General features: G+C 38.0%; 1 protein-coding gene across 6 annotated transcripts in view; it reads right to left on the bottom strand.

The window, feature by feature from the left end:
• Positions 1–3,200: 3,200 nt before the first annotated feature.
• The window catches only part of LOC145467664 (dihydropyrimidine dehydrogenase [NADP(+)]-like), a 278,425-nt gene continuing 267,414 nt past the window's right edge, over positions 3,201–14,211 (bottom strand). For all 6 annotated transcript variants that reach the window (XM_081451259.1, XM_081451260.1, XM_081451263.1 and 3 more), the window contains one exon: positions 3,201–5,739. In XM_081451259.1, the coding sequence (XP_081307385.1) occupies positions 5,660–5,739 (80 nt within the window). In that variant the 3' untranslated portion in view covers positions 3,201–5,659. The remainder of the gene's footprint in view (positions 5,740–14,211) is intronic.

Raw genomic sequence — 14,211 nt, 5'->3', positions numbered from 1 at the left:
GTCAAAATAACTTTTTTAGAGCTTAAAATAATCATAATCGGAAAACGTCTAAATTTTTGGCGTTCTTAGGACGAAAAATTCCCTGGCTTCCTCGTTGCTCAAGGACCACCAAGCGAAAAAAAATATGTTACTATCTCACTATAAAGTGATCCTTCGAGGGTAAGAAAGTCACGTTAGTTTTGTTATATAAATTTTTTGGGGGATCCACTAAATTAAGATATCATTACCCGTGATATCACTTTCTGAAAACCTGTGAAAGTAGCTTCTCTTCGCTGGCGTTTATTTCCCAAGTACATATCCGGCCGCTCAAAACCCCAACTGAATTCTGCTAAACAAAGGCTAGCAAGCATACAAATATAAAAATACCTTGCGCTTTTTATCTTCTTCTTTCACAGCGATCTCGAACTTTTTCTTCTTTGTGCGAATCTCATAGTTGAACTCTATTTCGACCAGAAATGTAATAGACCACTTTTACCAAGAGTGGCACTTAAGTATCTAAAGCCTCATGTAGCTAAAACTGTGTTTCTGCTGCGATTGTGTCGTATTAAGCTAAAATCAACATTTCCCGTGCAATTTCTATTAAATGTGCATTTCCAAGTCCGTTCCTTTTGCACAATCCAATACTAAGTTTGAGTCAACTACAGGATATAAATCGAACCTCGTCGCTCTACGTCCGTTTTCTTGAAATGGACAGTTTTATTTACGTACTGTTTCGTGTATCTAACACTTTAATTCTACGCCAATTGGGTGAAATAGGCGAAAATTGTCATTAAAGGTCCGTTTTTTATTGAATCTGAAATTTCATCTCCTTACAGCTTCAATCAGCTAAAAGTGTAGTCCGGAGGTAATTTAGAGGTGTAAGGGGAATCTCAACTTTTCTCTTGTGATTATGCTTAAATGTGCAGTTTCAATTGGTAGCTAAAGCTACGTTTGTGAGTCAATTTCGAGGTATAAAGCGAAGATCGTCATTTTACGCCTTTTACTACTCAAAATGTGCAGTTTCGAGTATTAACAGGCTTGAGTAGCAAAAACTGTATTTAGGAGGTCATTGGGAGGTATACAGCAAAAGTAAACATTGTGCGTGGAATTTCACTAAAATGTGCAGCTACAAATTTTTATAGATTGTATTGGCTAAAATTGTTTTTCAGGCTATTTTGAGGTATGAAAGCGCAAACCCAGATTTCTCCTGCGATTAATCTCAAATCTGCAGTTTTAAATTGGTAAAGTTTCTTGTTCCTGAAACTGCGTTTGTTTTAGCAAGAAGAAACTTCACCAATTTAAAATTAGGGTTACGTTTGTTTTCGCTGAACATGTACAAGTTCAAGTGAAGGGCGCTTCAAGTAGGCAAAAATGTTTTACTGAGATAATTTTGAGTTATAAAGCACAATTACACATTCTCCCTATGTTGTACTCAACTGTGCATTTTTAAGAATTTACAGCTTAAAGTAGCTTAACTTGTGTTTCTGAGCCAAATGTGGTGAATAAAGCGAAAAATTTCTCGTGCGATTTCTCTCTAATGCGCCTTTTTAAATCTCTACAGCTTGCAGTACCTAAAACTGCTTATCTGCGTGAATGGGGGGTTACATCTAAACCTGTCATTCTTAGTTGCACATTTTTAACTACTTACTGGTTAAACAAGGTAAAATTGTGTTTCTGAGATAATTTGGAGGTTTAAAGCGAAAATCGACACTATCTCTCGACATGCTATGTAACTTAGCCTACAGCAAAATGTCACCACAAGTGGTCACTTTACGGTCGAACTGGACATTTAGTCATGAAAGATGGATTTATTTGACATTAAACTAAGGCTATGAACATCAAGAAAACATTCTGTGAGAGATAAATCGACTGCATTAAGTGTTTACATCTTTTGAATATTAACTGAGGGGTAGTGGCCCAATTTTGCGGAAAGTCACTGTTGAAAGCCGATCGACTGCACGAAAATCGTTTCAATTATTACGTAAATCAGAAATCCACAATCTTCTTTATTCATTTGGGGCCAGTAATTATCATATACGTGTCATTTGTTCCGCTAATAACCGGTATTTCAGGCGTTGACATAGTATGTCGAAAGATGGAATGCTGAGACTGTCCAAGGACGTCACCTATGAACGGACCAACTGAGAGCGGGTGTAAGTCCGTTTTCCATCTATCAATACAGCTTCAATTAGCTAAAACAAGTCTTTCTGAGGAAATTTGGAGGTTTCAGAGGAATATCGTTTTTTCTCGTGGAATTACCCTCAAATGTGCAGTTCCAAGTCTTGAGTGCTTTTGGCTTAAGCTGCGTTTCTCAGGTAATGTGGAAGTTTGAAGCGAAAATCGACACTTCAAATCCGATTTCCTGTAATTTGGGATTTTATGTATTTACAGCTTTAACTAGCTAAACCTGTGTCAGAGTTACTTGTTGAAAATTATTATTTTAGGTCTTTTTTTGTTCTAGGTAATCGCATGGGTTCACTAAAATGAACCATTAATATCACGCGTGTTTTCAGAAGTTACTGAAATTGCCCGACCGCGCAGCGAAGAGGGCAATTTCAGCTAGTTCTGAAAAGAGAAGTGATATTAATCCTTAATTTTAGGGGGAGCAATTGAGATTACTTGCTAATGAAAGACAGGGAAGAATTACTGAATTTCTGAATGCGCTCGTTAGTACTCAGTCATAGGAAGCCATTTAATTTTCACAAAGAATGAATCACCGCAAACGCACGAATGATCTGAAGAAAATATGATTTTTGCACAAAGATACCAGACCATTGACAACCAGGCCTGGTAACAAATTTTCAACTTTGAAATTATAAAGGTAGTACTTTTCTAAAAAAAGTTAAACGTTGAAGATGTTTTTTGATCACTTAGAATCTTATTCGTCGATGTAGATACGCTTGGAATACGCTTGTATCCTCGCCTTATATCACTCTTGCTCTTCTGAACGGCATCATTCCCGGCGATGTTCAAGGTGACGCAGCAGTGACTGAAATTGTTAACATGGCCGTAAGCACACCAGATGAAAATGCAGATCCAGTAAAATTTGCAGAATAAAGTTAAGTTAAAGTGTCTTTTAAAGGAACAGGACCAGTCTTGTCAATGGCTCGTGAAATAATCTGCTGTTCTTGTTCGTCTCCTGAGTCTATGATCTACGTGGCCTGTGATATTCTCTATTTCACACTTCGGGATACCAGCACTTTTCAGCTTGTTTAGCACGTTTGTTCGTCTAATTCTTCTCGTGACACAGGTCGTTCAGGGGTGAGTTCTTTTTCATGTTTTTCATGGTTGTGTTTATGGTGTTCTTTCCCATTGGGATTTTCTTGTACAAAACGCTTAAAAACCGGCTTCTCGATGACAGTGAGGTAAAACAGATCGCTTTTCTTAATTTCGCTTCCCCAGATATCGTTTGAACAACATGACGGGACACCTTTCCTTATTCCCTGTGGCAAACATTTTAGGTGACTAGTCTGGTTTTCAGGCTATGTCGTCCCTGCGTCGTGGTAGTTAGACCTTCGGCTAAATTTAGAACTTCGTTTCCTTCTTCATCGCCTTGTAAAGTGAAATCTTTAACTCTCGTTTGGTGGTGTTCTTGTTGCACTCGTAGACCAAAAAGCTGTGTGAGCAGCCACCACATGCTGTTAAATAGACCTCGTGTACTTTCTGTTTCAAGCTGGCCGTTTTGCTACAGGACTTCCTCTTCTTCTTTTGTGAAACATCTAGATTGGTTTCGTCGATTTCTTTTCCCCTGTTCTCACAGATTCCTGGCGTTGCCTCGATATCTCTACAGTGATGCCTGCATTACTTTCAGGCAGTCGGGCTCTTTCCGTAACTCACCGTGAAACTGCGAGAGTGTTTGGTCGAGGACATCGGTCTCGTAATGCTGTAAATTTGTTTAGAAGTTTCTTTCATTCGCCCACTTTTTGAAAACGTTCTTGCAGTACTGCGTGCTGTTCTTGGTGTTTTCATTTTCGCACGTGTCTTATAATTCTTTGATATATTCCTACTCAACTATCTCCAAACGGGACGCCATTGTTATGAAAATTTTTACCAACTTCTCGATAGGATAAGCTGTTGCTAAGCACCCTGAGAACTAATCGTGAGGGAGTAATTTTGCCCTCTTCACACGCAAAATTAAGAAAAATACCCTTTTCATTGACGAATCAGCATTCAGTAACTTTGTTCTTTATATTACTAGAGCAAACATGTAGTTTCAACTGATAAGAGAGTTTATTATCTATAACTGTGTTTCTGAGGGAATTGGGTAAAATAACGTGACAATCTTCAATTTAAGTCCGTTTTCCATCAAATGTGAAATTTAATCTAGTTACAGCTTCGATTACCTGATACGGTGTGTCTCAGGTAATTTGGAGGTGTCAGGGGAATATCGACTTTTTTTGTGGAATTACGCTCAAATGAGCAGTTTAAAGTCTTTACAGATTGCGGTTTCTAAAACTGCGTTTCTAAGTCAATTTGAAGGTTTGAAGCGGAAATCGACTCTACATTCGTTTTCCGCGTATTTCGTGTATTTATTCATATAGCGGCCCACAAGCAAGAATTTGGACAATGATAGGGGAACTGCTTGCTTTGGCGTTATGTGGGCTCGCAATTGTTCCTCAGTTTCAAAGCCTTTAGATATTTTTGAAGTTCATGGACTTGAAAAGGTAGGATTTCCTAAAACTGGCATTGAGTTTCCACTCTCCACAACGTCTGTTTTCCTTAAATATGGTTTGTTAGGAATTCATGGCGTTTAGAACATTTACACTTGTCTTCACTTTCACGTTTGGAGTTGGAAGAACAATGACGTTGCACTACCGTTTTACGATGTCGGTCTTTCCAGACCAAGAAATGCGTGATATCAGTAGGGCTGGCGAAAGAAGTTTTTTCCCTATTCTCAGTGGTTTCAGCTTGCACGTATAATAAGAGGAGATGTGACAGAATGAATAATGCCATTTTGTCGATTTGGCGAAGTTTTGTAGTGGAAAATCGAGCTCATGGTATTCCTTACCATTAAGTTCTCTCTTTTGCCAATCAACAGGTTTCGTCTTGTTTGCCCTAACCAAACAATCCTTTTTCCTCTTCAGAACATTCATTGACAGGACGAGACTGTCGGTGCTTAATATTAGGTAAGCGTGAGAGAGAAAACGGTGAGAATAAGTACTAAGTTGGTTTTATTGGCGGGCACACAAACAGTAACAACAAAACTAAAACCAATACATTTTTGACCAGTTTTATTTCCTGTCTTTACTTTTATAGTACATTCTTCCACACATCTTGCCAAATATATCTTACGGAACTGAAATCATAAAGTTTTAAAGAATCTATCGTTAACTGAGAATTAAAAGACTCTATACCTCCACACCGTTATAATTACAAATTAAGCAGATCCCTAAATTTTCTTAAAAGAAAGTTACCCATAAAATTAAAACTGTCAACACGCAAACCTCAATATCGTTTGCATTTAACCAATGTTACATATAACTATAATTATGTATCTAAAGCAGAACGCCAAAAGATGTCAACTAAACAATTATATATTGAATTCGGTCAGGAAACACCTCGCATGTTCAAAATTTTAATTCTTGTGTACTCAAATATTTAGTGCCCTTTTTAAAACAATCCATGGTTAGTCAACTGCAAAAAATGCAAAGTTCTTCCAAAGACGATTGCTATACTCAATTTACGCTTCTCCCATAACAGCTACTGGAACACCACGACTTGGTTTGTAAGGGCCCATTCTTGGGACCATCTTGATGCAGTCTAGAGAAAAATAAGAAAAATGACAATCTGTGATATTTATTGTCAATTACAAAATTAATTATGTAAGAAATAGAAAACATGTACCGTGTTTCTATCGAGTTTTAGTATAAATGTACTAACGTTCTATCACGCACGCCGTTCTCGGATTGGCTACGCTACTCACCATCTATTCTGTGATGGATAGTGAGTAGCGCAGCAGTGTGCCCTTGTTAAAGAAATGACGGCTGCTTCTTGGCGTTTTCGAAGTGACTCTGATTTAAGTAAAGGATTAGGTAAAGGATTTAGATAAAATTTTGAACGACTAGTAGATTCATACTAAAACAATTATACTATTCGCTCTCCATTTCTATGCGTGATAGATGCGCCCTCGTCAACTTTCACGCGATAGAAATCTAGAGCTCATGCTCTAATTGTGCTGTAATCTAATCTAACACAACCTTTTCACTTTGATTATCAAAATTTAAAGTCTCTTTGCTCCCGCTATTATTACATCAACAGTTTGAGCTAGTTCTGTGTTTCTATTCAGTTTTAGTATAAATTTACTATCACTCTATCACGAATGCCGTTCGTTGATTGGCTACGCTACACACTATCTATTCTGTGAGAAATAGTGAGTCGCGTTGAATTGTGCACTTGTTAACAAAATGACGGCCACTTCTTAACGTTTTCGAAGTGTCTGTGAAGAGGATTTAGATAGTTTTTAACGACTAGTAGATTTAAACTAAAAAAATTAGATTATTTGCTCTCGCTTTCCATGCGTGTTAGAAATCTCAAGCTTATGATCTAATTATTTAATAAAAACAAGATTTTTAACCAATCAGCGGGCGTATTTTCTTAGGACTGTGTTCTAATTATGCATACTAACAATCCTTTTAACACTACCCTTAGAGGCTCCCCATATCAGTAATGTGGATTCCTTGAGATAATTTATATCCACTCAAGCAATAGGTTGCTAACGTAATGATGACAATTAAAAATAGAATTATAATATGGACCTTCGCAGCATCCTTTGCAGCTGAAAAATGTGCATATCACATAGTTTTGTCAGTTTGAAGTCCAAGAGATTATCACATTATGAGAAAAATAACTCTTACCACGAAATATATTTTCCACAAACTTAGTGTGATGACATCACGAATCAAGTAAAAGTGTTTTTATCCCAGTGTGAGGACAAGCATTGTACAACTGGAAAGCACTTCACATATTTCAAAGGGTAATGTTATAGAACATTTAGAAATGGCCACAAGACTTCTACTGTCTCTCAATCAAGGGGACTGTTCGTATGAGCGAAAAAAATTGGGGACTAGGTCAAGGGGTATGTCTCTTCTTTGCTGGAATGTACAGCAACTGAAACTTGCGTCTTACTAAATATTTTCATGAAGATACACTATGTGTGACGCTATGGATGTGACGTTACTGCTAACATGATTCATAATGGTAAAAGGACTGAATGGAGTTCAACTCCGTCTGTAATAATACAAGTCATTAACAAAACCGGACGACCGCGAAGCGGGAGTCCGATTTGTTAATCACGAGTATGACTACAGACTGAATTGGAGGACACGATGTCCTGTTATCAATTAACCAAAACTAGGACAAAATTCGAGAAACAAACAAACCATCGATTGAGCGCTGAACGATTAAACGTCTTTATGAATGTTGAAAAAACAGGTTTATTCAACAAAGTGCACCGCTACAGCGCGCGCAAAATGACGCCTACTGTCCAATTACAAGCATGACGCGTATAAACTGTCCAATTAATGCTCAAAAATCGCGCTGCTGATAGCCAATCACGTTCGGGAATTTTCGTATAGTTTTAATTAGTAAAAGATAATTAAAAATAAAAGCGGAATATTTCAGAAGACGTTAAAACTACATTACTCCTCATGAATGAAGGATTTCTTGTGCCAAGTTGCAGATTTTTAAATACAATTTGGAAAAGAGCCATTTTTACTTTTTCCTAAAAAGGACTGGAGGCGAAACTTGCAGTTGAAAAGTTTGATTGCTTTCTATTTAACGACTTTTTAGGTTAGAAATAACACGAGACTTTTGAGTTTTTTCGTAACCACGTGCGAGGAAGGATGTCGCTCTGCTTTGCGATCATGTAAGTGCGCCTTTCTCGGAAAGCAAACGAGTTCTGAACCTATCTCTTTGAATGGAGGGCGAAGAACATAACGAATAACGTGAACGTTGTTGTAAAACACAGAAAGGGAGTACTGGCTGTGTAGAAAACGACTAAGAAGGCGGAGATGTCGTATCTGTCAGCCATTGTCCCTGGTGCCAAAACACTTCATTGCAACTTAATGAGCTGTCAGAAAAGCTTGACCTAATATTATCGCTTATTCCCGCTATCCAGAAAGATGTCGCGGACCTTCCAAACGATTTATCGGAGCTAAAAGAAAGCTTTTCCAGTCACTACAACGAGTTGGAAGTGCTTCGCGACGAAATAAACTCTGTGAGCCAACGTGTTGAAGCTACCGAGAGTACCATACAAGAGTTACAAAAGTCCCACAACCAGCAGCTTTTGCGGAATGTTAGGCTAGAAGCTAGATCTAGAAGAAACAATGTGAAATTCTTGCGCCTCCCTGAAGCCCGTTAGGAAACCAATAATGAAAGAAGATAGGAAGACGTCTTGCGTTCTTTAAAAGTTAACAACCTGAAAATGCCAAAAGAAGTGGTCGAAGAGATTTCCTTCGAACGAGTTCACCTTATGCCGACAAAACGAGCAGATAAGACCTCGAACGCTCCGAGGCCAATAATCAGAAATCAACTCTTTATGTAAAGCGTCTTATTATACAAGGCAGCGTGGTGACCACACAAAAAAATTTACATTGTACGCCAAAATTTTGCTTCCCACCGAATGAAGTTTTTGATTTTCTGCTAATAAGTGAACACGAACTGGTTTCCCTCTAATGTCTCGCGTTGGAAAGCTTTGTTCGTGATACGTAGCAAGTATAGTTTCTAATTATCATTTATTGGTAATTTTGTCTTTATTTGTCAAGTTATGTCTGTATGTTCCGTAAAGTCATAACATTTATACTACCAGCTAAAACCTTAATTATACTTCAAATGCTATCTACGTTTCTGGCCCTTGCAGCTACGATTATTATATTATACTTTTAAACGCTTATACAAGACCTTTTACCTTTGCTTCAGCGGTCAAACCCACAAACGGTAAACTTCTGATTCTCCAAGTAAATTTTTTTCGAATTTATTTAAATGACCTTTAACATTGTGACTCTAAATGTCAGAGGGTTAAACAAAACCTCGAAAAGACAGATTTTCAGATGGTTACATCAACAAAAGCCTTACATTTTGTTCTAACATTAAACAAACCAGCGAACACCTCTTTGTTAATTGTCCGCTAGAAGTGTGTTTTTGGTCAGAATTTACTGCTATTCGTCTCTTCGCAAGAAAAAAACCATCCTCTCCAAATATGAAATAATGTATGGTGTTTTAAATTCATTTTGTTTAATCCTAACCCACCGTATTCTTATTGGCAAATACTTTCGTTACATTTGTTCCCTTAATAGTAGGAGATACCTATTTGTGGATTTCACCACCCTTGAGCAGGAAAAATTAGAGCATAAAAAATATATCGCAATCTCAGTCAACGAATACAGTTCCTCGCTCAAGAAATGGTCTTGCTTTGTTCAAAAATAACTTGTCTCAAATAATTCTAATCTGGTCATAAAGGCCCATAAAAGAAGAAGTTTTGGTCCAAAAACATCTATAACGTTACCTTTTCCTGTATTAAAAGAACAGGGAAAGAAAACCCGCAGGGCTCCCCACCTCACCTTTATTTTTTGACCTTCTCCCTTTTTGTTTGTTCGTTTGTTTCTCGTCCTTTTTTTCTATTAGTGTTAAGTAAGTCCGTAAGTTCAATCAGCGCTGTTGTAAGAAATTTTTAGCATTTTTCCGTTAGTAGTAGTTCAAAAGTAAGGAAGCAGTCTAGCATAATTAAGAGCACTGTAGAAAAATAAAATGTAGCGTTTGCGTAACTTATATGTTTATGTAACTAATCTATAATAAAAAGAGCATTGTAATTAAGCGAACCGTAATTTGATTAGTGTGATTGTATTGTCATATATGTACTGTAACCAATGCATGTATAAATAGTGTGCGTATAAGTAGTGTAAGTAGCAAGTACAGTTTAAGTGTAAATGTAAGTATGTTAGTACTGCAAGTGTTCGTCCTGTAAATAAAATTGCATTAGTTGAAAAAAAAAAAAAAAAGAAAAAAAACTTTGGGGGTTCAAAACCTCGAGTAGTCGCTAAAAACTACCCGCTTTATCGGGGTTCAAATTCGAATTTTCCCGATGAATAATGCTTCATTATTTCTGCCGTCTCAAAAATGTAGAAGACTTTCCTTCAAACAGAAATTCGGCAGCCAAATGGAGCTTAAACTTTTCGACGGTTGGCACATGTGACACATGTAAAAACGTCACGTACCGAATCGAAGGGAAATGATTGGATTAGTCTCTTGGATCTTTTAATTCGGAGGTAACTTAAGTAAACTTGGAAAATATTATTTTCCAAGTTCTAGTGGTGGAACGATTTCACTTCTTCACTTCCCGCTAGACATTTGGAAACCCCGTGGGGAGGGAATCCCATACGAAAAGGTAAGGGATGCTCCTTGGAAAATATGAATTTAACTCCTAAGCGAGACTAACGTGGACGTTGCTTGAACTTCATTGGACTCCTAAAAGATATCACTTAAAACGGAATAGGTTTGATCACTAGCCACTATTCAAAGTCAATGTGAATTGGTAATAAATGCCCTAGGGATGAATAAATGCTATGCAAATATTCATACAAAAAGGCAAACGAGAACTCCCCCCATTGTGCACTCTACTCTAGTACTCTAGTTCGCGGCAGCGAACTGTTGGCACTGCTTTGTATTTGAAACCCATCTTCCTCGTCTTCTTGGATTAATATGGGCGAAGCGGAACAAGTTCTTCGTCGTCCTCCAGTCCTTGCAGGGATTCCTGCTCGAGTAAAAGCCTTTAAAATGGTCGAAATCCTGAAGTTAATCCTTTGCCAAGATTCTCGAAGGTCCCGAAAAGCCGTAGCAAAATCTGAAACCTTTTGACTACAGAGCTTTAAGGCGTATACACCTCTCTGTCTTTAAATGCCAATTAACTAAAAATGGCTATTTGGGCCCGAAAAGATTCCGGGGCTTTCGAGAAACGGGCCCCTGGTTCCCTCTGTTGACAGTAGCCCTAACAATAAACGGCATGCAATCCATGCAGAAACGATGAGGTGTACGTGCTATTTCTAAAATTGTTCCAAGAAATTCGAACATAAACATGCAGGCTGATGGTCAAACTTAATTAAAAGTAAAAGTAAGGTACAACCTGTGTGGGAAGTAACTGTATTGTAAGTAGCTTTGCAAAGTTTGGTTTTGAGAGTCTAAGTGATGGGTCGCATCGTAAGCTTACTTGTTCTCTTTGTTCAATTGTTCCTCTTTGAACTGAATAATGCAATTCACCTTTCTCCCTTTTGTTTACTTTTCGAAATGACCGGCAGTGAGACGTGAAATAAAACAATGTAAAATATTGTGATAGATGTCCCCAAGAGAAATCTATTGGCGGATCCAGACTTACACCAATACAGTTTATTTCAGTTCACAGATAAGTTTAGTTCATATATTTCAGTGCTCATACACTGGTCTGACAGTGCTCATTCAATTGAATTCATCTCAAGACAGCAAAAAGTCCAGGCTAAACAGCGCTCACCTATACGTAAATTTAATGTTGACCCTTGAGCTATCGTGTGTGCGCTTGCTTGTACATCCAAAGTTGTATGTATAGACGATGTGTTCGTATTATCAGTTTGCCAGTGAGCGCAAATTTATCCGATATTGCATAAAGCACAATCCACAATAAAAATCTCCTTTTAAACGCTGAAATTAGACACTCAGCGGATCCTACAAACTGCAAAGGACAGCCGCAAAGGATAAGTTCCTAGTTCCCCGAAACGGAAGATGGCGCAATAAACTCTTTCTGCTGATCCTAAAAGTTGCAAAGAAATGAATAAACTTGCATCTCTCCGGATAAAGTGAAACGTGTTGTTTAAAGAACATCAACAACATACGGAAACTTCAAAACAACAAACAGTAATTTCATTGTTTCTCTCTGAAATCAACACCTTATCTCAAACAGACATTTGGCTACGCTAATTACCTCACCGGTTGTTGTTTCAACCTTACACCTGTTTTTAATGAACCTTCCTATTGATTTACCACTGACAAAACCATTATCTATAGTTTAATCACAACCACTCTTCCGTTCAGAGAAAATTTAAACTACCACATTTGCAAAACTTTACAAAAAACTAAAACCTGCAAATGAATTGTAACTTGAATTCATTATCACTACTGTAAACCTTCTGTTTTATTACAAAAATAACCTGTTTTACATTGTAAATGTTTTTCAACTGAAAATTCTGTGGTTAAATCACCTCCTCTAGCCTCGAGTTGTTTTTCACAAACCAAACCTAATTTGTGCTCTTATCATGCGTGACAGTTATAAGCTGTTTTCATTACTGCAAAAGGATTAGGTCTTCAGCGAATTACTTTTTTAAAGTTGAAAGATACATTCCATTGCCTCCAAGTAAAATGTAAACAATGGCATAAACCAGAACTTCCCTCTTACACGACTTGAGTATTATTTGGCTTTCATGTAAATGTTATGTAACCCAACTGCCTCTCTGTATTGCATTAAAGAGACCAAAATCTAAGCTACATTGACCAGTTCTGATAAAGACAAAACCTTCAGCTAGCTCACCTTTTCGCAAAACTATTCTCCATTGCTTTCTGCTATCTCAACTGCTTTCACTTCAATGCTCTTCTTCAATTCTAGTTCAATTTCACCACTATTTCAGCCCACAGATACGTTTAGTTCAACCCTAAACAACGCTCACCAATATGTAAATTTAAAATGTAGACCCTTGACCTATCGCGTGTCCCACACACATAAGTTTAGTTCAGATATCTCAGTGTTCATACAGTGCTCACACAGTGCTTATTTACTACCTCCCGAAGCGTATTTCCCTTCCACAGAGGGATGAATCGTTCGCGTCATAAGCGCGACAAAACTATGCGAAATCACTATCCAAAGGAATGCAAGCACCCCAGCACAAAGCGATGACGTCACACAAACGTCATCGTTTAAAAATAATAACAATAACAATAACAACAACAACAATAACAAGAATAACAACGACAAGAATAACAACAACAACAATAAGAATAACAACAATAACAATATTAACAATAACAACAATAACAACCATAACAACGAGAACGAGAACGAGAATAATAAAAACCCCTCGTTTCTCCCAGGGTATCCTCCATCTCGCAACAGACATGGCCGCCCGTACTTCCTAACTATTGGTTACTCCTAGTTATTATTTCCTCGAGTGCACCTCAAAGGATACTTTGACAGGTAAAAATGATGATGTTTCCTCATCAACACCCTAAGTGAGACCAGAATCCTTGATTTGTACCCGAGACGACGAGCATCCCCAACCTTTTCGTATAGGAGTCCTCCCTCGGTTTCGAACATCAGCTGTCTAAGGCCGTTTTACAGTCGCTTGCAGTGTGTCAAGTTAGTTATTTTCGAGAGGTAGAAGATATAACGATTTTTTCAATGTAAGGAAAATACTTATGGTTCTTCCTTAGCGATCCGATTCAGGGAAAGTCTTCGTGGTTTTTCCTTCACAAACCTACGTGATATTGTGAGTTCGAAAGCAATCGATATAAACGAATGATTAAAGGGTCCAGACGATTATTTAACACAACAAACGGAAAGACAAACGGTACCTTTTGGTAAATGGTTTCTTGACAGAAAAAGAAAAATACAATGAAAAAGAAAAGGAAAAATAATTAGTAGTCACCACTGGGATTCGAACTCCCAAGATCTCGCGTGGCGAGCCAGCGCTTATCACACTGAGCTCATAAATCAGTTTCCGGAAGTCAAAAGTATTAAAAGCAGAGCTCCGGCGAACCGAAGGGCCGCCAAGCAGAGCCCCATACCCATATAGGAAAAAAATTAAACCCATAAGTTGATTTTCTCATGGTTATCATGGCTAGCGGTATTGCTCGAGGGCGCGTACGCACAACGGCGGCGACGGAGTCGCGCAACATGGCGGCCATACTCCAAATAATAGGTCGACAGAGAAATGCAGCCTTGGTTTACCGTGTACTTCTTTGATAGTGGACATCCGTGTTATGATCAATTAACACCTGTGAAAACAAGGTATCCGCTGACCAGTATCACGTGACCATATCGCGGGCTCAAGTTTACAGCTCATCGATGTCACCTGTTTTTTGCTAGTTTTGATTGGATCGCGGGCTCATGTCAGGTTGGATTGTTCAGAGGCCGGTTAACGCTAACCCAGGATTAAAAGTTAACCGAAAAATAACTTTTTCTTCTACTGACAAATGTTTTTTTGCTGCTTTGTTTTGTGT

Source organism: Orbicella franksi, chromosome 14, assembly GCF_964199315.1.
Source record: "Orbicella franksi chromosome 14, jaOrbFran1.1, whole genome shotgun sequence".
Classification (NCBI taxonomy): Eukaryota; Metazoa; Cnidaria; class Anthozoa; order Scleractinia; family Merulinidae; genus Orbicella; species Orbicella franksi.
Note: the sequence above shows the minus strand (reverse complement) of the source record. Positions and strands in the feature narration are given on the sequence as shown.